The 22,502-nt window shown below is 42.7% G+C and overlaps 1 protein-coding gene across 10 annotated transcripts in view; it reads left to right on the forward strand.

Moving 5' to 3' along the window:
- Nucleotides 1-22,502, forward strand: part of LOC133559740 (bifunctional 3'-phosphoadenosine 5'-phosphosulfate synthase 2-like) — a 45,600-nt gene that overhangs the window by 17,328 nt on the left and 5,770 nt on the right. For 9 of the 10 annotated variants that reach the window (XR_009808263.1, XR_009808261.1, XR_009808266.1 and 6 more), the window contains exons 2-11: nt 1,701-1,815; nt 3,536-3,771; nt 5,963-6,101; nt 6,230-6,348; nt 8,398-8,511; nt 8,588-8,699; nt 10,138-10,343; nt 13,737-13,872; nt 17,244-17,512; nt 17,581-17,810. Coding sequence is in view for 2 of the 10 variants with exons in the window: in XM_061911798.1 (XP_061767782.1) it covers nt 1,701-1,815; nt 3,536-3,771; nt 5,963-6,101; nt 6,230-6,348; nt 8,398-8,511; nt 8,588-8,699; nt 10,138-10,343; nt 13,737-13,872; nt 17,244-17,512; nt 17,581-17,810 (1,676 nt within the window). In the remaining 8 variants the exon portion in view is untranslated. Of the gene's footprint in view, nt 1-1,700; nt 1,816-3,535; nt 3,772-5,962; nt 6,102-6,229; nt 6,349-8,397; nt 8,512-8,587; nt 8,700-10,137; nt 10,344-13,736; nt 13,873-17,243; nt 17,513-17,580; nt 17,811-17,884; nt 18,885-22,502 lie in introns of those variants that run through there. The other variant, XM_061911800.1, reaches the window with a different exon arrangement.

Below are 22,502 nucleotides of genomic sequence, written 5' to 3' on the forward strand. Positions count from 1 at the left end.
TCCATAGTGGATCTAACATAATAGTGTGAGAGTCCAGTCCATAGTGGATCTAACATAATAGTGAGAGAGTCCAGTCCATAGTGGATCTAACATAATAGTGTGAGAGTCCAGTCCATAGTGGATCTAACATAATAGTGAGAGTCCAGTCCATTGTGGATCTAACATAATAGTGAGAGTCCAGTCCATAGTGGATCTAACATAATAGTGTGAGAGTCCAGTCCATAGTGGATGTAACATAATAGTGAGAGTCCAGTCCATAGTGGATCTAACATAATAGTGTGAGAGTCCAGTCCATAGTGGATCTAACATAATAGTGAGAGTCCAGTCCATTGTGGATCTAACATAATAGTGAGAGTCCAGTCCATAGTGGATCTAACATAATAGTGAGAGTCCAGTCCATAGTGGATCTAACATAATAGTGAGAGTCCAGTCCATAGTGGATCTAACATAATAGTGTGAGAGTCCAGTCCATAGTGGATGTAACATAATAGTGAGAGTCCAGTCCATAGTGGATCTAACATAATAGTGTGAGAGTCCAGTCCATAGTGGATGTAACATAATAGTGAGAGTCCAGTCCATAGTGGATCTAACATAATAGTGTGAGAGTCCAGTCCATAGTGGATCTAACATAATAGTGAGAGTCCAGTCCATTGTGGATCTAACATAATAGTGAGAGTCCAGTCCATAGTGGATCTAACATAATAGTGAGAGTCCAGTCCATAGTGGATCTAACATAATAGTGAGAGTCCAGTCCATAGTGGATCTAACATAATAGTGTGAGAGTCCAGTCCATAGTGGATGTAACATAATAGTGAGAGTCCAGTCCATAGTGGATCTAACATAATAGTGTGAGAGTCCAGTCCATAGTGGATCTAACATAATAGTGAGAGTCCAGTCCATAGTGGATCTAACATAATAGTGAGAGTCCAGTCCATAGTGGATCTAACATAATAGTGAGAGTCCAGTCCATAGTGGGGCAAGCAGGAGACCATCATGAGCGGGGACGGGTCAGCATGTTTTACTGCATACGTCAGCAGACAAAATCTGAGTCTTTGTTTATTTACTTACTACTAAAAGATAAGTTGTCTTCTATGTTCACTATTTTATTTTAGGACAAATTTACTGATGCGGGTTTATTTTTAAATGCACCAGAAAATGACCAGCCTTGTGCACTGGTGAGGTGCTTCAATGCCCAGTAGTGTGTGAATGTGTTCCTGCATAGTATTTGTCCAGCAATGGACATCAATGATGGGATGTAGAGAGGTCATCCTTGAAGTGGGACATCACTGAAGGCCCAGGTGGGAAACACACGGCCATTCCTTTCCTACCCTGGCATAAGGAAAGAAAGAAAAAACATAGAAAAGCCCAAGAAATAGCAAACCACAGTTTATAAATGTCCTTCCCTGGGACCAAAGCTCCGGCTGCAACTCAACCATTCCAGCATTTGTCATGACTTTAATAATTAGTTTGAAGAGTGTATTTTCATGTCATGTTCCTCAGATGTGTGTACTTAAGGAGAGTCGAGCTGTGTTCTCTTCAACGTGTCCGCCCGCCAGTCTAAAGACGGACATTGTCTGTAATCCAGGACACGGTCCTGTGCTGAGTCAACATGGGCGTGTGTCCATGTCATCACCATGACTAAGGACTTTTAGTCCAGGAAACATCAAATGAACCTTGCTACTTTTCTTCTTCTATTGCAGATCCTCAACAGGTCCACCAATGTGGTCTACCAGGCCCACCATGTCAGTCGCAGCAAGAGAGGACAGGTCATGGGCACCAGGGCAGGATTCCGAGGATGTACTATCTGGCTCACAGGTGGCGGGAATCAACACATAGGAAATCAGGAAGAAATGATAAATACAACACAATATATTGGACATTTGTACTAAGTGTATAACTTCCTGAGAACAAACGTCCTCCAAAGTGGACATTTGTGTCAAGCAGAGTGGACATTTGTGTTGAGTTTATCATCTCCAGAGACCCAGCGTCCTCTGGAGTGGACATTTATATTAAGTGTATAACTTTCTGAGGACAAACGTCCTTCAAAGTGGACATTTGTGTCAAGCAGAGTGGACATTTGTGTTGAGTTCATAATCTCCAGAGAGCCAGCGTCCTCTGAAGTGGACATTTGTGTCAAGCAGAGTGGACATTTGTGTTGAGTTCATAATCTCCAGAGAGCCAGCGTCCTCTGAAGTGGACATTTGTGTCAAGCAGAGTGGACATTTGTGTTGAGTTCATAATCTCCAGAGAGCCAGCGTCCTCTGAAGTGGACAATCATGTTAAGTATACAACTTTCTGAGAGAAACGTCCTCCAAAGTGGACATTTGTGTCAAGCAGAGTGGACATTTGTGTTGAGTGTATCATCTCCAGAGACCCAGCGTCCTCTGAAGTGGACATTCATGTTAAGTATACAACTTTCTGAGAACAAACGTCCTCAAATGTCATCTTCAGAGGACGCTGGGTCTTAGGAGGTTATGAACTTCACACAAACGTCCACTCTGCTTGACATAAATGTCCACCTCAGAGGACGCCAACTCTCACGAGGTTACAAACTTAACATAAATGTCCACTCCAGAGGACGCTGGGTCCAGAAAGCGTGTCCTCTGCAGTGGACATCTGTGTTAAGTGTTTAATCCCTGGAGAAAGCAGCGTGCTTCCAGTGGACATTTGTGTTTAGATACACATTTTCCTATGAACTAGCGTCCTTCCAAGTGGACATTTGTGTCAAGCAGAGTAGACGTGTTAAGTTTTTAACCTACCGGGACTCAGCGTCCTCTGCAGTGGACATAAAGTTAACACAAATGACCAGTGGAGAGGACACCGTTTCTTACAACATTACACACTTAACACAGATGTCCACTGGAGAGGACACTGATTCTTAGGAAGTCACAAACTTAATTAACATAAATGTCCACTCTGCTTGACACAAATGTCCACTTCAGAGGACGCTGGGTCCCTGGAGATTATAAACTCAATACAAATGTCCACTCTGCTTGACACAAATGTCCACTTTGGAGGACGTTTGTTCTCAGAAAGTTACATACTTAAGATGAATGTCCACTCTGCTTGACACAAATGTCCACTTCAGTGGACATTTGTACTTGGGAAGTTATGCACTTAACACAAATTATGTCCACTCTGCTTGACACAAATGTCCACTTTGGAAGACGTTTGATCTCAGAAAGTTACATACTTAAGATGAATGTCCACTCTGCTTGACACAAATGTCCACTTCAGTGGACATTTGTACTCGGGAAGTTATACACTTAACGCAAATTATGCCCACTCTGCTTGACACAAATGTCCACTTTGGAGGACGTTTGTTCTCATAAAGTTATATACTTAACACAAATGTCCACTTCAGAGGACGCTGGGTCTCTGGAGATTATAAACTCAATACAAATGTCCACTCTGCTTGACACAAACGTCCACTTTGGAGGACGTTTGTTCTCAGAAAGTTGTATGAATGTCCACTTCAGGGGACGCTGGGTCTCAGGAGGTTAAAGAGCAGTGTCGCCCTTCTTCCTCCTTCAAGGTTTGTCCGGGGCGGGCAAAACCACCATCAGTTTTGCCCTGGAAGAGTTCCTGGTGTCCCATGCCATCCCCTGCTACTCCCTGGACGGGGACAACATTCGCCAAGGCCTCAACAAGAATTTGGGGTTTTCCGCCGAGGACCGCGAGGAGAACATCCGTCGCATAGCTGAGGTGGCGAGGCTGTTTGCGGACGCCGGGCTGGTGTGCATCACCAGCTTCATCTCTCCCTTCGCCAAGGTCAGACCACATTCTTTCATTTCAATAAGTCAACGCCACACCTTTTTTTTTCTCTGGCCTGAAATGACTATTCATGTTTCTGAGGACATCATCACTTTAGCACACAGACACGTCCCAGGCTTGGTACGGCTGCTTAAAAACCTTGAAAATGCTTGGATTTTAATCTTGTGTTTGCGAGGTTTGAAAATGCTTGAATTTTGGGAGATGTGCTTGTAAATGCTTGGGAAGGTCATCATATTTCTCGGCATTTCTGACTCAATAGGCTAATTATAAAATGGAAAACAAAACAAAACATAAGTTTCCCTAAAAATGAAAGCTACTCGCTTGATCTGTTGGCTTTGCACAAGCCCTTACGTTAGGTTGTTGTCATGTACATACGACTCTGTGTCGCCCCCAAGAGGACAGTGGTGCATCGGTCTGTGTCCTTTGAATGAACATTGGATGGAAAATGACTAGAAATGTCGGTAAATGCTTCAAAATGTAATATTGGAAATTATCAGTATCTGTTTCAAAAAGTAAAATGAATGACTTTTTAAAACGCTGTTGTACGGAGCGGTACATATCCGGTAAAACACTGATGTCAACCCACTCAGCAGCCCCTCCCCCCCCCTCCTCTCCCCACACACAACACAGGAGTTGACAACTGCAGCATGAGAGGTTTACTGGCGACGCTTGATGACCTCATCAAACCTCCGCGAGCGTATCATAACATCAACAAGAGTGTGTTGTTGCCGGTGCTGTAGCCGTGGCTAACAAGTGACCTCGCTCAATGACTGACTAACGACACCATGTCTATGGTTTGGGATTATTTTAAAGTGTGTCTGACGGATACAAAACTGGCAATTTGCAAAAAGTTGGTTATGCGAGGAGGAACCAGGACGTCTTCCTTTAATACCAGCAATTACATCTCCCACCTCTTCAAGAATCATAAAGAAATACACCATGAATACAAGCTGAAGATGGATGAAAAGCAAACACAGAAGAAAAAGTAGTACCACGCAGTTGTCGCTTAAAGACTCCACCGAGAAAAAACTAAAATACAACAAAAACCACCCCAGGGCAAAAGCTCAGGTTGTGGTCAGGGACAACGGTCCCAGTATGGCAAAAACTACAGTGGAGTTCTGGTGTGGCTAGTCTGCCCTGCATGGCGCACACTTTGCAGTTTGCAGTGAACGCAGGTGAGGTGCCCTGTCTCAACGCAGCATTTCAGAAGCTCTGACTGACTGCTAGGCCACTTCAAGCACTCACCACTAGCTTGCAGCACATTTGTCTAACTCATACAAACCCTTTAGAGCAGAGCAGACTGAGCCCAGTTTATAATTCCCTGTTATACTGTATGCCAGCCAGTCTATATCACCAGTTGGACTAGTTTGACAAAAAAACAACATTTTGTGTTTAGTTATACATCTTGCAACAACAGTGCGGCCATTGTCTGTATGCGATGTTGTGCTAATGTGTCGTTAAATTGAGCTACCCTGTCTCAACTGAACAGTTCGGAGAGTTAAAGGAACAATGGCAAACTCAAAATCAACTGGCGAGCTTCTGTTAGCTCACGATCTACTGGTTGGAGGCCGCTACTTTACACAATTTCAGAAAAAAATTATCCTAAAAATGCATACCTTACCCTCATAGATACCATATTGTCAGGTTCAAACACTGATGACATCTATTAATCAGACAAGAAGCAAGGAACCATGCAGAGACAGAGTTCAATTGAGCTCATGTGGAGAACACATGGAGCTGCACTCTTAGTCACAGTCTCGCCTTACGCTCTAAGGTAGAGCTCCCGCGTCCCTCTAATTATTCAGGAGTCAACACCACTGAGGACGCCTGTAAAAAGAGTGGTCACATATTATGCACAGCAGGTCCAGGACGCACAATACGTGACGGAATGTGCTGAGGGCGTTGTGATTTCCTTGTTTCTGCTTCGTCTGTGTGCTGTCATCCTATCTTCGTGGAGGTCCTTGAAGTCCTTGGCTTTAGCGGGCTAAAACATAGTCAACAGACAAGAAGTTTTGTCCTTGCACAGATAGAAAACAAATGCAGCTTGAGCACAATAGCTAATTACTATTGCAACAGACTTTAAGCATACTAAAGTTGTGTGATAATGTATACACCTGATTATTCTAACACATATTTTGATGTGTCAAAACATTATCAGCCCCTTGTTATTGTTGTTTGTTTTCTGCAGGATCGTACCGAGGCCAGGAAAATACACGCGAGCGCCGGGCTACCGTTTTTCGAGATCTTCATCCACGCCCCCCTGGAGTTGTGCGAGAGCAGAGACGTGAAAGGTCTCTACAAGAAAGCTCGAGCCGGGGAGATCAAAGGTCTGTGCCAAAGTATTCAACTTGACTCCAGTCCTGCTGCTTTGCATGATTCCACCAGCGGGTCCAACCGCTGCTTCTCTTCACTGTTTACCATTCAAGACTAACTGGAGTCTTACTGCCGTGGGCAGGCTTCACAGGGATCGACTCGGACTACGAGCGTCCCGAGGCGCCGGAGATGGTGCTGAAAACCGGGCAGCTGTCGGTGAACGAGTGCCTCCAACAAGTTGTGGAGATGCTGCGCGAGCAGGTGGGTGTGCCAATGACTCCCTTATCTTCATCAGCCTATTGGACTTGCTAAAAAGGAGCAACGCCTCAAATAGTAAGTTGACAAATACGGACGCAAGTTAAACACGAGTCGTTAGAAAGTGGATGTGCAAATATCCTGCATCCGGCCACGATGAGTAAGGAGGCGACTGCGCTGGTGTGTGTCATAGAATATTTGACTAGGAACTGAGCTGCTGCCACCTGCTGGGTGAAAGTGACCTCATTAATACTGCCAGCTTCATCCTGATGTGAAACACAACACTCGCTCATCTTCTACCCAAACTTTTACCACCTACTGGGGATTTGTAATGTCAGATTTGTCAGGCCTTGAATTGGTGCGTAGAGTAGTGGTCAAAAGTTTCACACGGACAAAGAAAGATCTTCTGGAGGAAAGTTCTGTGGTCGGATGAAAGAAAAATGGAACTGTTTGGCCACAATACCCAGCAATGTGTTTGGAGGAGAAAAGGTGAGGACTTTAATTCCAGGAACACCAGGCCTCCCGTCAAGCATGGTGGTGGTAGCATTAATAATAATAATAATGGATTAGATTTTAAATCGCGCTTTTCTATTATTACCGTATTTTTCGGACTATAAGTCACAGTTTTTTTCATAGTTTGGCCAGGGGTGCGACTTATACTCAGGTGCGACTTATGTGTGAAATTATTAACACATTACCGTAAAATATCAAATAATATTATTTATCTCATTCACGTAAGAGACTAGACGTATAAGATTTCATGGGATTTATGGATTAGGAGTGAGAGATAGTTTGGTAAAGGTATAGCATGTTCTATATGTTCTAGTTATTTGAATGACTCTTACCATAATATGTTAGCTTAACATAGCAGTTGCTTATTTATGCCTCATATAACCTACACTTATTCAGCCTGTTGTTCACTGTTCTTTATTTATTTTAAATTGCCTTCCAAATGTCTATTCTTGCTGTTGGCTTTTATCAAATACATTTCCCCCCAAAAATGCAACTTATACTCCAGTGCAACTTATATATGTTTTTTTCCTTCTTTATTATGCATTTTTGGCTGGAGCGACTTATACTCCGAAAAATAGGGTAGATACTCAAAGCGCTCACAGAAAAGTGGGAAGCCATCATTCATTCACACATTGGTGGTGGTAAGCTACATTAGTAGCCACAGCTGCTCTGGGGTAGACTGACGGAAGCGTGGCTGCCAGTTTGCTCCTACGGCCCCTCCGACCACCACCAATCATTCATTCATCATTCATCATTCATTCACCAGTGTGAGCGGCATCGGGGGCAAGGGTGAAGTGTCCTGCCCAAGGACACAACGGCAGTGATTTGGATGCCAAGAGGCGGGGAACAAACCTGCAACCCTCGGGTTTCTGGCACGGCCGCTCTACCCACTATGCCATGCCGACCCAAATTATGCTCTGGGCCTGTTTTGCTGCCAATGGAACTGGTGCTTTACAGAGAATAAATGGGACAATTACCTCCGAGTTCTTCAGGACGATTTAAAATCATCAGCTTGGAGGTTGGGTCTTGGGTGCAGTTGGGTGTTCCAGCAGGTAAATGACCTGTTGGAACTTAAACACAGGTCAAAAGTGGTCAAGGAATGGCTAAATCAGGCTAGAAAAAAGGTTTTAGAATGGCCTTCCCAAAGTCCAGGACTTTTAAATGTGTGGACGATGCTGAAGAAACAAGTCCATGTCAGAAAAGCAACAGATTTAGCAGAAGTGCACTAAGCTGATATTGATCCACGCTGATGTCCGTGCCTCCTCTACTTAACAAATGTAGAAGGATTCCAAAGTCACTTTTGCCATGCAGGGGACCTTGGAGGACATGATGCTGTCCTCAGTGTCCCAACCTACTTCAGTATTTTTAGCCACTTGTTATTTTGATTGGGACACAAGTTTAGCTAAGTAGTTTAGTCAGCAGCCTAAGTTGCCACGGTGACAAATGGTCCTGTGAAGTGAAAGAGTGTTCTGAGCAGCGAGGTGAGCCGACACATGCACGCTGGCTTCCTTCTTCCAACTTACCTTCCATTCATGCCTGCAGAACATTGTGCCGAGTGAGATCATGGAGGAGGTGAATGAACTGTTTGTTCCGGAGAACAAGCTGACTCTGGCTGTGGCGGATGCGAGCACGCTGCCCACCATCAGCATCACCAAGGTAACCTGAGCCTCCAGCCTCTACACAAGTGGAAGTAACAGCCGAGGCTTCATAGCAGAACTTTCTCTTTGGACAGTTGGACTTGCAGTGGGTGCAGGTTCTGGCCGAGGGCTGGGCGAGTCCTCTGAAGGGTTTCATGAGGGAGCGAGAGTTCCTCCAAGTCTTGCACTTTGGTAACCTCCTGGATGGTAAGAAAGTCCTACAGTCTGAACCTGGGGTGTCAAATCTTTTGGACTTGGGGGCCACCTTAGGCTAAAACAATTTTGGCATGCAGCCAAAACCTGACTGCATGTAAAGTAGCTATTTTATATATATATATATATATATACACACATATATATATATTTATATATATATATATATATATATACATATGTGTATATATATATATATATACACATATATATTACTGCTTAGTGCTAGTAATATATGTATATGTATATATATATACATATATATATATACACACACATATATATATATATATATATATATGTATATACATATATATACATACATACATGTATGTATATATATACATATGTGTGTATATATATATATATACATATATGTATATACATATATATACATAAATACATGTATGTATATATATATATACACATATGTATATATATGTATATACATATATGTATATATATAATAGCTACTTTACATCATATATGTGTGTATATATATGTATGTATATATATATGTGTGTGTGTATATGTATAATATATATTTATGTATATATATATATATATATAAATGTTAATGTATGTATATATATATATATGTATATATATGTGTATGTGTGAATGCATACATATATAGTATATCTATATATGTATGTATATATGTATGTGTATTTATATACATATGTGTATGTATATACTGTATATGTCTATATATTTGTGTATGCATATATATGTTTGTATGTATAGATATATATGTATTTATATATATATATACATACATAAATGTATGTCTGTGAGTATATATAGATATGTGTATATACATACATATGTGAAAAAATATACATATATGCACATATATATATATATATATATATATATATATATATATACGTGTGCGTGTGTGTGTGTATGATGGATATATAATTAATATAACTGGATAATAAGAGTATGTGAAATTTTGACTCATACCTTGTTTACTTCTGTGACAACCTTCTTAAAGTTTTGTAATCAACCAGAAATATCGTGGATGATTGTGGAGAGAAAGTGCTTTACATTTGTCCCCATCATGCACTTTAATGGATTAAAAATGGGTGTAAGTTTTTCATGATATCCCCAATGTTGAGTGAGCATGTTGTGTTAGGTGTGAGCATGTGTGTTGCCAAGTATGTTAGTTGCATTTTCTTTTGCACCATGACTAGGGAAGGTTGTTTGGAGTGAGTCATGTTAGTAAATGCCGTGCTATTCAAATGACTTTCAGGAATCATTGATCTAATTTACTCGCATTGTCCACAAGATGACAGCAAATCTGCAGCATCCAGAGACTAGCTGGTATTTAGAATTAATCTGAAAGCACTCTGTGATGCTTTGTTGACATCTTGAATATCCACCCTGCTCCTATTTTAATGTAGGACATTCCCTCCATCCATCTCAGGTGGCGCCATCAACATGTCTGTTCCCATCGTCCTGCCCGTCAGCGTGGAGACCAAGCAAGAACTGGACGGCTGTGCCGCGGTGTCTCTGGAGTACGAGGGCACCCGTGTGGCAATCCTGAGGAACCCGGAGTTCTTCCAGCACCGCAAGGAAGAACGCTGTGCGAGACAGTGGGGAACTGTGTGTCCACAACACCCTTACATCAAGGTGAGACTCCTCCCTTGGTCTGCTGCCTTCAGTACAAACCTTGTGTTTCTGTACCGTATTTTCCCGACCATAGGGCGCACCGGATTGTAAGGCACACTGCCGATGATCGGGTCTAGTCTGGTCTTTTTTCATACAATAGGCACATTAAAGAGGTCATGTCATGACTTTTTTTTTTTTTTAAATGTAAAAGACTTCCTTGTGGTCGACATCAGTGTTTTTCAACCACTGTGCCGCGGCAGTAAGATACAGTCTGGTGTGCTTTGGGGGATTATCAAATTTCACCTAATTTGGTTTAAAAAAAATTTGCAAAGCAGTAATTATAGTCTGCAAATGATGTGTTGTTTTAATGCACAGCATAGGACACATAATAAGTAGACTATCTGGAGTACAGGGCAGGCGGGTGGGGGATCTTCTGTTGGTGGATAACTCCTCTGGCAGGGGGCTCCCCTCCTCTCTTTTGATGCACAGCATAGGACACATAGCAAGAGTGGTCCTCGGGTCCTGTTGATCAGGGGCAGCAGCTCCACAGCCACAGATCCACTTTTAACCACTAATATCACAGTCAAAATGAAAGCTTCTTCCCGTAGGCACCAAAAACTGTTAATAATGTTTAGACAAAAGTGTATATTATGTATACTATTATACATATAGCATTTATATAGGTGTGTGTGTGTGTGTGTGTGTGTGTGTGTGTGTGTGTGTGTGTGTGTGTGTGTGTGTGTGTGTGTATATGATGGATATGTGTATATTTTGGGTATATGAATGTGTGTATGTATGTGATTATGTGTGTATATGTATGTATGTATATTTATATATATATATATGTGTGTGTTGTGTACATGTGTGTGTACATATGTATATATGTAAGTGTGTGTGAATCTAAATGTATTATATATAGATAATCAATAGCATCTACTCAGCAACCACTGAATTGAATTATATTATATATACTATTATACATATAGTATTTATATAAGTGTGTGTGTGTGTGTGTATGATGGATATGTGTGTATTTTGGGTATATATATGTGTATGTATGTGATTATGTGTGTATATGTATGTATGCATATGTATATATATATATATGTATATGTCTATATATATATATAAATTATATATATGTGTGTGTATATATGTGTGTGTTGTGTACATGTGTGTGTACATATGTATATATGCAAGTGTGAGTGAATCTAAATGTATTATATATAGATAATCTATAGCATCTACGCAGCAACCACTGAATTGAATTATATTATATATATTATTGTATTATATATTGTATATATATACTGTATATATATACAGGGGTGGGACCTAATAAGTTGACTTCTTCCCACTCCCTTTTGAGCCAATCTTGACATCTACAAAAGATTAGTCACATGTAATGTTTTCAATGTAGGTGTAAAAATAATGTATATATATATATATATATATTTATTTTGTATTTTATGTCATTCTTTTGTTTTGTTTGCATGGCTCAAAATAAACCATTCATTCATTCATTCATTTAGTATCGATGCTGTCTGGAGCTCGGCAGAGTAACCGTGTAATACTCTTCCATATCAGTAGGTGGCAGCAGGTCGCTAATTGCTTTGTAGATGTCGGAAACAGCGGGAGGAAGGGTAAAAAGGTGTATAATGCTTAAACCAAAAATAAAGAAAAGGTAAGTGCACCCAAGAAAAGGCATTGATGCCTAGGGAAGGCTATGCAGACCGAAACTAAAACTGAACTGGCTACATAGTAAACAAAAACAGAATGCTGGATGATGGAAAACACTTACTGTGGAGCAAAGACGGCGTCCACAATGTACATCCCAACATGACAATCAACAATGTCCCCACAAAGAAGGATAAAAACAAATGAAATAGTCTTGATTGCTAAAACAAAGTAGACGCGGGCAATATCGCTCAAAGACATGAAACTGCTACAGGAAAACACCCAAAAAAGAAAAAGCCACCAAAATAGGAGTGCAAGACAAGAACTAAAACACTACACAGGAAAACGGCCAAAAACTCCAAACAAGTCTGGGTGTGATGTGACAGGTGGTGACAGTACACCTACTTTGAGACAAGAGCTATAGTGATGTATGATCGATTATGCTTTAACAATTGCGACGACTTTTTAGTGTCAACTGAGTTTGTTTTTTAATGATTTCTGCTGGTGGTTTGCCTCTGGATTTTTTCAACGCAAACAATGTGCCTTGGCTCAAAAAAGGTTGAAAAACACTGGTTACATAACATGTAATGGTGGTTCTTTGCTCAAAATGTTGCATAGATGATGTTTTACACATCATCGTCAAGTCGCTTTCTGACAGTTGCTCCAGGATGCGGCGTTTTGTGGGCGATCTTATTTACCTGGCTCACCTTCGACGGCGTCTTCTCCCCGTCATCTGTGTTGTAGCGGTGTAGCGTGCAAGGACGGGGGTGGAAGAAGTATTAAAAGATGGCGCTAACTGTTTTAATGACATTCAGACTTTACTTCAATCAATAACGGAGCAGCATCTCCTCATCTGGAACCAAGCACAAGTCCAGAAATGTGTCCTGTAAAAAAATGTCTGACCTGAACTCTCTAATGACTAAAGTTCCTTGGGTGAATAATGTAAACTCACTACACCGGTATGTTTTAGTGCTTTCATGGTGAGTTAACTGACAGATATAAGTAAGAACTTTACACTACTTTATATTAGAAATGGCAACAGCGGAGGATGAATTTCCCATAACAAAAAAATATAGAAAAAGAAGAAGCTTATTAGTTTTCAGGACTTATGCAGATCCCAAATACAGATCAGAAGGTACGAAAAGTTGGTTTTGCAAAATATTGCAAAACAAAACGCCAGATAATGTCTTACCTGATACACACACCATAATAATAGTCGCACAGTACAATCCATCAAGTGGTGTGGCTTCATAGCTTACCAAAGTCCTACTAAAACATTTTGATATATTTTTGAGCGCTGCGTGTAATGTTCTATATTTTCAATTGAACATATAAAATGTTGGTGTTGTTTACTTGAATCATATTGCAGTCCGCACGTAACTCTTATGTGTGACTGCCATCTACTGGTCACACTTATCATTACGCCATGTACCAAATAAAATTGCTTTGAGGTCGGTAAGCAAAACCAGAATTATTCGGTACATTAGGGCGCACTGTCCAGTTTTGAGGCAAAATAAAGTACTTTTTGGATGTCATGGTCCATGTCTTTGGTCTGTGTAGCCTTAACAATTGAACCCGAGTGAACCGATGATCCCTTCCATCAAACAGTCTCGGTCCACGCCAGGGTTGGGTGCCCAAAGGACAGTTCTTTGTTTGTGTTCTTTGTTTTTGAACCATGCCAAACATGGCAAGTGTGATGGCAGCGTTACATCAAACTGACTTCTGCGCCTCACCCAGATGGTGATGGAGGGCGGCGACTGGCTGGTGGGCGGCGACCTGCAGGTTCTGGAGCCCATCAAGTGGAACGACGGCCTGGACCAGTACCGCCTGACTCCACGGGAGCTCAAGCAGAAGTTCAAAGACATGAAAGCAGGTCCGACACCCCCCCGGAAACGCAAACTGCCGCTCGTTGTGACGTCATGAGTTGGAATACGCCGTTTGCTGTTGTTTTCTTCCAGAAGAGTGTAGCAAAGGAGCAGCTGTTAAAACGCTAAAGGTCCAAGTTGCATCTTTATGTTTGTGGTCTCTGGAGACATTGCGGATTCAGGATGGACATTTGCCACGCACGTGTGTCTTTGTTTGTGCGAGGATGATACCGCCGAGCTTCACACCGTATCTGACAAAAGTCATCTCTGCAACCAGTTTACTTATCCTTCTCAATACCATAGAATTGGAATGTGGATATACTTTAGAGTAGTCAGTGTCCAGCAGTACAGATCTACTATTCCTTGACAATGGATCACCACACACCCATCTTGGTACTCACTTGTGTTGCCAGGTGTTTAAACATTAATACGCTCATTTTCACTGGATAGTAAATAAATGCTGCTATAAAGCTGTGTGATGACTACTCCAAAGTATTTTGTGTAGTATTTCCCCTTAAGTGTCGACAACGCTGTGGATACTTTCTGAATCCATTGCATTGACAAGTTATTTTATTGAAGCCAATTTCTCCTTTTGTATCTTTGTGTTCAAAGTCTTCAAACTTTGACAAAAATACGGACTTTTGTTACATCTTATGGAGAAATTGGCTTCAATATTTTAGCTTGTCTGTACAATGGACCTAGAACGTATCCACAGCGTTGTCGACACTGCTTCCTCTCCCCTTCGCTTTCTTCCGCTGAACATTATCGCCAGGGTAGAGCGGATTTTTTTATTTAGTTTTATTCTTAATGATTGCAGCGACCTGGCTGTGAGAGTTAAGGAGTTCTGTGATTTCAAACTGAGTGCACCACAATGCTAGTGACAAAGGCTGTGCGTTTTGCCAGGGCGGCTTCAAATGAACAGGGCTAATCTTAGCAAGCTAATTCGTATTGTTGTTTTGGCTTTGATGATAATTGAAATGTTAATCCATCATCCCTTTGTTACACAGGACTGTATTACTCTTGATGTTGTGTTCAAAGACTACAAACTTTGACAAAAATACTGACTTTTGTTACATCTCATGCAGAAATTGGCTTCAATATATTAACTTGTCTATGCGATAGATTCAGAAAGTATCCACAGCGTTGTCGACATCACTTCCTCTCCCCTTCGCTCTCTTCCGCTGCACATCGAGAATATTAATCGACAGGTTGAAGTGGATTTTTTAATTTTGTTTAATTTCCTAATCATTGCACCACAGGGCTAGTGACAGGGTGTGTGTGTTACGCTAGGCCGACTACAATTGAAGAGGACAATTCTTAGCAAGCCAGTTCTTGTTGCTGTTTTGGCTGTGATGATAATTAAGGTGAAGTGAATTATATTTATATAGCGTTTTTCTCTAGTGACTCAAAGCGCTTTTCAAAGTGAAACCTATTATCTAAGGTATGTTTAAACCAGAGTGGGTGGCACTGAGAGCAGGTGGGTAAAGTGTCTTGCCCAAGGACACAAGGGCAGTGACTAAGATGGCGAAAGCGGGGATCGGACCTGGAACCCTCAAATTGCTGGCACCACCGCTCTACCAACCAAACCACGCTTATCTGTCGTTTATCCATCATCCCTTTGTTATTTTTGTTAGATATACAAACCCCGTTTCCATATGAGTTGGGAAATAGTGTTAGATGTAAATATAAACAGAATACAATGATTTGCAAATCCTTTTCAAGCCATATTCAGTTGAATATGCTACAAAGACAACATATTTCATGTTCAAACTGGTAAACGTTTTTTCTTTTTTTTTTTCAAATAATTACCTAAAAATTTCATGGCTGCAAGACGTGCCAAAGTAGTTGGGAAAGGGCATGTTCACCACTGTGTTACATCACCTTTTCTTTTAACAACACTCAATAAACGTTTGGGAACTGAGGAAACTAATTGTTGAAGCTTTGAAAGTGGAATTCTTTCCCATTCTTGTTTTATGTAGAGCTTCAGTCCTTCAACAGTCCGGGGTCTCCGCTGTCCTATTTTACGCTTCATAATGCACCACACATTTTCCATGGGAGACAGGTCTGGACTGCAGGCGGGCCAGGAAAGTACCCGCACTCTTTTTTTACGAAGCCACGCTGTTGTAACACGTGGCTTGGCATTGTCTTGCTGAAATAAGCAGGGGCGTCCATGAAAAAGACGGTGCTTGGATGACAACATATGTTGCTCCAAAACCTGTATGTACCTTTCAGCATTAATGGTGCCTTCACAGATGTGTAAGTTACCCATGCCTTGGGCACTAATACACCCCCATACCATCACACATGCTGGCTTTTACACTTTGCGTCGATAACAGTCTGGATGGTAAGCTTCCCCTTTGGTCCGGATGACATGATGTCGAATATTTCTAAAAAGAATTTGAAATGTGGACTCGTCAGACCACAGAACACTTTTCCACTTTGCATCAGTCCATCTTAGATGATCTCGGGCCCAGAGAAGCCGGCGGCGTTTCTGGATGTTGTTGATAAATGGCTTTCGTTTTGCATAGTAGAGCTTTAACTTGCACTTACAGATGTAGCGACAAACTGTATTTGGTGACGGTTTTTTTCTGAAGTGTTCCTGAGCCCATGTGGTGATATCCTTTAGAGATCTATGTCGGTTTTTGATACAGTGCCGTCTGAGGGATGGAAGGTCACGGTCATTCAATGTTGGTTTCCGGCCATGCCGCTTACGTGGAGTGATTTCTCCAGATTCTCTGAACCTTTTGATGATATTATGGAGCGTAGATGTTGAAATCCCTAAATTTCTTGCAATGTCACTTTGAGAAAGGTTGTTCTTAAACTGTTTGACTATTTGCTCACGCAGTTGTGGACAAAGGGGTGTACCTCGCCCCATCCTTTCTTGTGAAAGACTGGGAAGCTGTTTTTATAGCCAATCATGGCACCCACCTGTTCCCAATTAGCCTGCACACCTGTGGGATGTTCCAAATAAGTGTTTGATGAGCATTCCTCAACCTTATCAGTATTTTATTGCCACCTTTCCCAACTACTTTGGCATGTGTTGCTGGCATCAAATTCTAAAGTTAATGATTATTTGCAAAAAAAAAAAGTTTATGAGTTTGAACATGAAATATGTTGTCTTTGTAGCATATTCAACTGAATATGGCTTGAAAAGGATTTGCAAATCATTGTATTCTGTTTATATTTACATCGAACACAATTTCCCAACTCATATGGAAACAGGGTTTGTACAGTATTGTGTTATCCTTAATATTGTGTTCAAAGTCTACAAACTTTGACAAAAAAACTGACTTTGTGAGATCCAGCCTGTGTTTTCTAAAAGCAGGTCTTTCTCCAGGATGTCCTCCAAGTCATCGTGGTCTGCCGTCTGCCTTTTCAGACGCCGTGTTTGCCTTTCAGCTGCGCAACCCGGTCCACAACGGCCACGCCCTGCTGATGCAGGACACCAAGCGCCGTCTGCTGGAGCGAGGCTACAAGAACCCGGTCCTCCTGCTGCACCCGCTGGGCGGCTGGACTAAAGACGACGACGTGCCCCTGGACTGGCGCATGAGGCAGCACGCCGCCGTGCTGGACCAAGGTGTCCTGGACGCCGCTAGCACCGTGGTGGCCATCTTCCCCTCGCCGATGATGTACGCCGGACCCACAGAGGTAAAAGCGGCCACTGGCAGGTCCGCCGTTCAGTGGGTTTATGGGACTCTGGTAACTGTGTCCATCAGGTGCAGTGGCACTGCAGGGCCCGCATGGTCGCCGGGGCCAACTTCTACATCGTGGGCAGGGACCCGGCGGGCATGCCTCACCCGCAGACCAAGCAGGACCTTTATGAACCCACACACGGGGGCAAGGTCCTCACCATGGCCCCAGGTCTCACCTCTGTGGAGATCATCCCCTTCCGGGTGGCTGCCTACAACAAGTCCAAGAAGGCCATGGACTTTTATGACCCGGAGTGGTGAGTACAGACGGGGGAAGGTGTGCTCAACTACCACATCCACTCCAATACTGCACGCTCGGCATATGTTTCAGGCTTAGAAACGTATCCATGGCAACCAGTAAGTGGCCCCAAACAACATCCCAGAGTCAGTCTGGAGAGATGGGTTCCTTTCCCGTTTGAAACGATGCGATACCAACTACCAGCTCCTGAACATCGATACCAGTACTCAGCAATACCAATTTTGGGTACTTATGTAGTAATAAATATTCATTTGTTTATTAATGTAATACTAAGCTTATAATAACAACTGTGCTGCCCTGACAACTCCCCAAATCGATACCAGTACTCAACAATACCAATTTGTGGTACTTTTGTGGTAATAAATGTTCATTTGTTTCATATTAAAGTTTAAAAAACAGTTTTTAAAATGGAACACTAAGCTGACAACAACAACTGTGCTGCCAAGTTGTTGTTGTCTTCCTCTTCTGAGTCTCATTTCAGTTTTTACTCTGTGAGTTGTTGTAGTCAGGAAGTAGTCTTTGCCAGTAAATGGCCCAGTCCTGTCTTTTGTTGAGCCCCACAAAGTGGTTGTACTGTAAGCACTGGACTGATTACACACCAGCTTTTTGATTGTATCTTAGTTGTGGTTCGATACGATACCAACTCCCGGTGTCTGGAAAATGATACCAGTACTCAACAATACCAATTGGTTATACTTTTGCGTGTGTTTATATGGTAAAAAATGTTCATTTGTTTAATATTAAAGTCTAAAAATCAGTATTTAAATGTAAGACTAAGCTGATAATAACAACTGTGCTGCCCTAACAATTCCCGGTGCCTGGAAATCGATACTCACATACTCGACAATACCAATTTTTTATATTTTTGTGTGTTTGTGAGTTATTAAGTGTTAATTTGTTTAATATTAAAGTCTAAAACACTAGATTTAAAATGTAACACAAAGCTGATAATAACAACTGTGCTGCCCTAACAATTCCCGGTGCCAGAAAATCGATACCAGTACTCAACAATCCCAAATTGTGGTACTTTTGTGTGTTTAAGTGGTAATAAATGTAAATTGATGACCACATACCTTTGCTGCCCAGTTGTTGTATCTTCTTTTCTTACTCTTCTGAGTCTCATTTGCAAGACTGCATTCATTTCAGTTCCTACTCTTGTGAGTTGTTGTAGTCAGGAAGTAGTCTTTGCCATTCAATGTGCCACTCCAGTCTTTTGTTGAGCCCCACAAAGTGTTTGTACTGTAAGCACTTTACTGTTTACACACCAGCTATTTGATTCTGACCTTTCATCCACCACATTGCTCTTCACATATGTAGAACGCAAAACAAAATTCCCGGAATTTCGGGTGATTTTCTCCCCTTTGACACTGAATGTGCAAAATGCCTCTCCATGTCCCACATTTCTCATCCCATTTGAACCGTTCCAACATGCACACAATCCACACACCCCGGACATTCAAGCCAGCATGTTTCCCGGTTCCGAAAATTCCCCAATTACCCAGAATTACCAGGAATTTTCCCCCATCGAAAATGAATGGGCAATATACAAACCTCTCCAGATCTCACATTTCTCAACCCAATTGAACCGTTCCAACATCCACACCCTCCACTCACCCTGAGGGGAGCAGTGAGCAGCAGCGGTGGCTGCGCCCAGGAAGCATTTTTGGTGATTTAACCCCCAATTCCAAGCCTTGATACTGAGTGCCCAGCAGGGAGGTAATGGCTCCCATTTTTATGATGGGTGAAATGCAGAGAATAATTTCACGTCACCTCGTACGTGTGAGATAATCATGGCTACTTTAACTTAACATTCAAGCATTTCAGTTCCGTGCACGTGTATCGCCAGCTCGCACACATTCAGCATTAATTGCACATTTTGGTCAGACTAAGGATATGTGTTTTTATTTACAACGTGAAGTTGTCACCTTGTGTAAATAGTAAATAAAAAGAGAATACAACAAATCCTTTTCAACTTATATTCACTAGAATAGACCACAAAGACAAGATATTTCATCTTCACAACAAGAAACTTCTTTTTTTTTGGCAAATAATCATTTGATTTACAATTTAATGGCAGCAACACATTGTGAAAAAGTTGTCACAGGGGCATTTCTACCAGTGTGTTACATGGCCTTTCCTTTTAACAACACTCAGCAAACGTTTGGGAACTGAGGAGACACATTTTTGAAGTGCAATTAGTTCCCATTCTTAATTGATGTACAGCTTAAGTTGTTCAACAGTCTCCTCCCTCATATTTTAGCCTTCATATTTTCAATGGGAGACAGGTCTGGACTACAGGCAGGCCAGTCTAGTACCCGCACTCTTTTACTATGAAGCCACGCTGTTGGAACACATGGCTTGGCATTGTGTTGCTGAAATAAGCAGGGGCGCCCATGATAACGTTGCTTGGATGACAACATATGTTGCTCCAAAACCTGTATGTACCTTTCAGCATTAATGGTGCCTTCACAGATGTGTAAGTTACCCATGCCTTGGGCACTAATACACCCCCATACCATCACACATGCTGGCTTTTACACTTTGCACCTATAACAGTCCAGATGGTTATTTTCCTCTTTGGTCCGGAGCACACGACGTCCACAGTTTCTAAAAACAATTTGAAATGTGGACTCGTCAGACCACAGAACACTTTTCCACTTTGCATCAGTCCATCTTAGATGATCTCTGGCCCAGCGAAGCCGGTGGCGTTTCTGGGTGTTGTTGATAAATGGCTTTCCGCTTTGCATAGTAGAGTTTTAACTCACACTTACAGATGTATGATTTACAATTTACACAAAAGTGCCAACTTCACTAAATTTGTTTTCTGTATTAATACCAGGGGTTAACTTTTCTGTAACCCTTATACGTATTATTAAATGACAGGTTGACCCCAAATCTGAATATTTGTATTCTCTTTATATCCTATGGTCACAATGTTTTCATAGTTTTCTCATGCCAACTCCCTGGGAAGTACAAGGTATGGTGTTACCAGTTCATTCTGTCCCCAAGGGTGATGTGGCCACTGAAGATGAGCGAAATCCCCTCCTCAGTGGTAAGCAAGATGGATGGACTGGCAAACTCGTTCATCAGAAAGTGGCTGGGACTACCAAGGTGCCTCTCAGACGTAGGCCTCTTTGGTAGGAACTCGCTTCAACTACCACTGCGATCCACCAGCCTGGGATACAAGCAAGAGAAGGCTCGGCTGGTGCTGGAGCTGAGGGAATCCACTGACCAGCTGGTGAGATCAGCGGGCACCCAGATAAGAACAGGGAGAAAGTGGAAAGCCCAAGAAGAGGTCGACACGGCAATCTGCAGGCTGAAGCACCGTGAAGTGGTCGGCAGAGTTCAGGAAGGCCGAGCAGGACTTGGTAGTGGCAAGGCTCCCTTGTTCTGGTCAAAAGCTTCCAAAAAAGACCGGAGAGCCATGGTGGCAAGAACTGAGCAGGAACGCCTAAGCATCAAAGCGGTGTCCCAGGGCCAGCAAGGTCATTGGACATCGTGGGAAGGTCTCACAGACAGGTCGATGTCCTGGTCTGACCTGTGGAAGATCCCCCAAGCCAGGCTCAGCTTCCTGATCAGAGCAACGTACGACACCTTGCCTTGTCCCCGAAACCTCCACCAATGGTTTGGTGCCGAGGAGACCTGTCCCCTCTGCAACACCATCAATGCAAACCTCCAACACATCCTGTCAGGCTGCATGACAGCGTTATCGCAAGACCGCTATAGATGGCGACACGACCAAGTCGCTGGCAGAGGTGTCAGAGACCTGCAGAAAGCAGACCTTCCGTTCCAGCCAAACATCGGATCCAGTTCGCAAGAGCTGGAGAGGGTGCCAACCCCCCCCACCAGAGATCTACAGCGAGACTCCTCTCACCAGGAAATGAGTGGAGCATGAGGGTCGACCTGGGGAAGCAGCTCCAGTTCCCCAGGGAGATCGTCCAAACATCGCTACGGCCAGACCTGGTCTTCTGGTCAGAGGCTTGCTAGACTGTTCTTCTGGTCGAGCTCACTGTCCCATGGGACGGAGGGTCTGAGGCTGCTTATGAGCGGAAGCTAACCAAGTACTCTGACCTGGCAGCATAGTGCTGGGGGCTGGCTGGAAAGCCATCATCTGCCCTGTGGAAGTGGGGTGTAGGGGCTCCGTTGGTTCCTCAACTGCCCGCCTTCTCCGAGACATTGGATGCACAGGAGCGGGGCATCTGAAAGCCATGAAAGAGCTGGCGGAGGAGGCGGACATAGGCAGCTTCTGGCTGTGGCTAAAGAGGAACAATAAGAGTTGGGGTGCAAACACCTAGGGCATCAGCAGGGGGTGGCAGAGAGACATCCCTGCCATTGCTCCGCCACCATGAGACGTTCTGGGGTTAAAGGAGCAAAACGTTAATGAATGGTGGTCCTCAGCTGATGAGCCGTTTATGCCCACTGAGGTGTTCAGTGGGGTGTCACAGCACACCTGTCAAAAGGCACTGGAGGAGGTGCGTCAGGCAGCAATGCCCAGCAGGAATTCCATCACCTGTATCTTAATATGTATAGAGAGTAACATTGCCTATGTTGTAATAGAAGACTATTCCACTTTGCATCAGTCCATCTTAGATGATCTCGGGCCCAGCCAAGCCGGCGGCGTTTCTGGGTGTTGTTGATAAATGGCTTTTTGCTTTGCATAGTAGAGTTTCAACTTGCACTTACAGGTGTA

The sequence above is a fragment of the Nerophis ophidion genome, linkage group LG09 (assembly GCF_033978795.1).
Source record: "Nerophis ophidion isolate RoL-2023_Sa linkage group LG09, RoL_Noph_v1.0, whole genome shotgun sequence".
Lineage (NCBI taxonomy): Eukaryota > Metazoa > Chordata > Actinopteri > Syngnathiformes > Syngnathidae > Nerophis > Nerophis ophidion.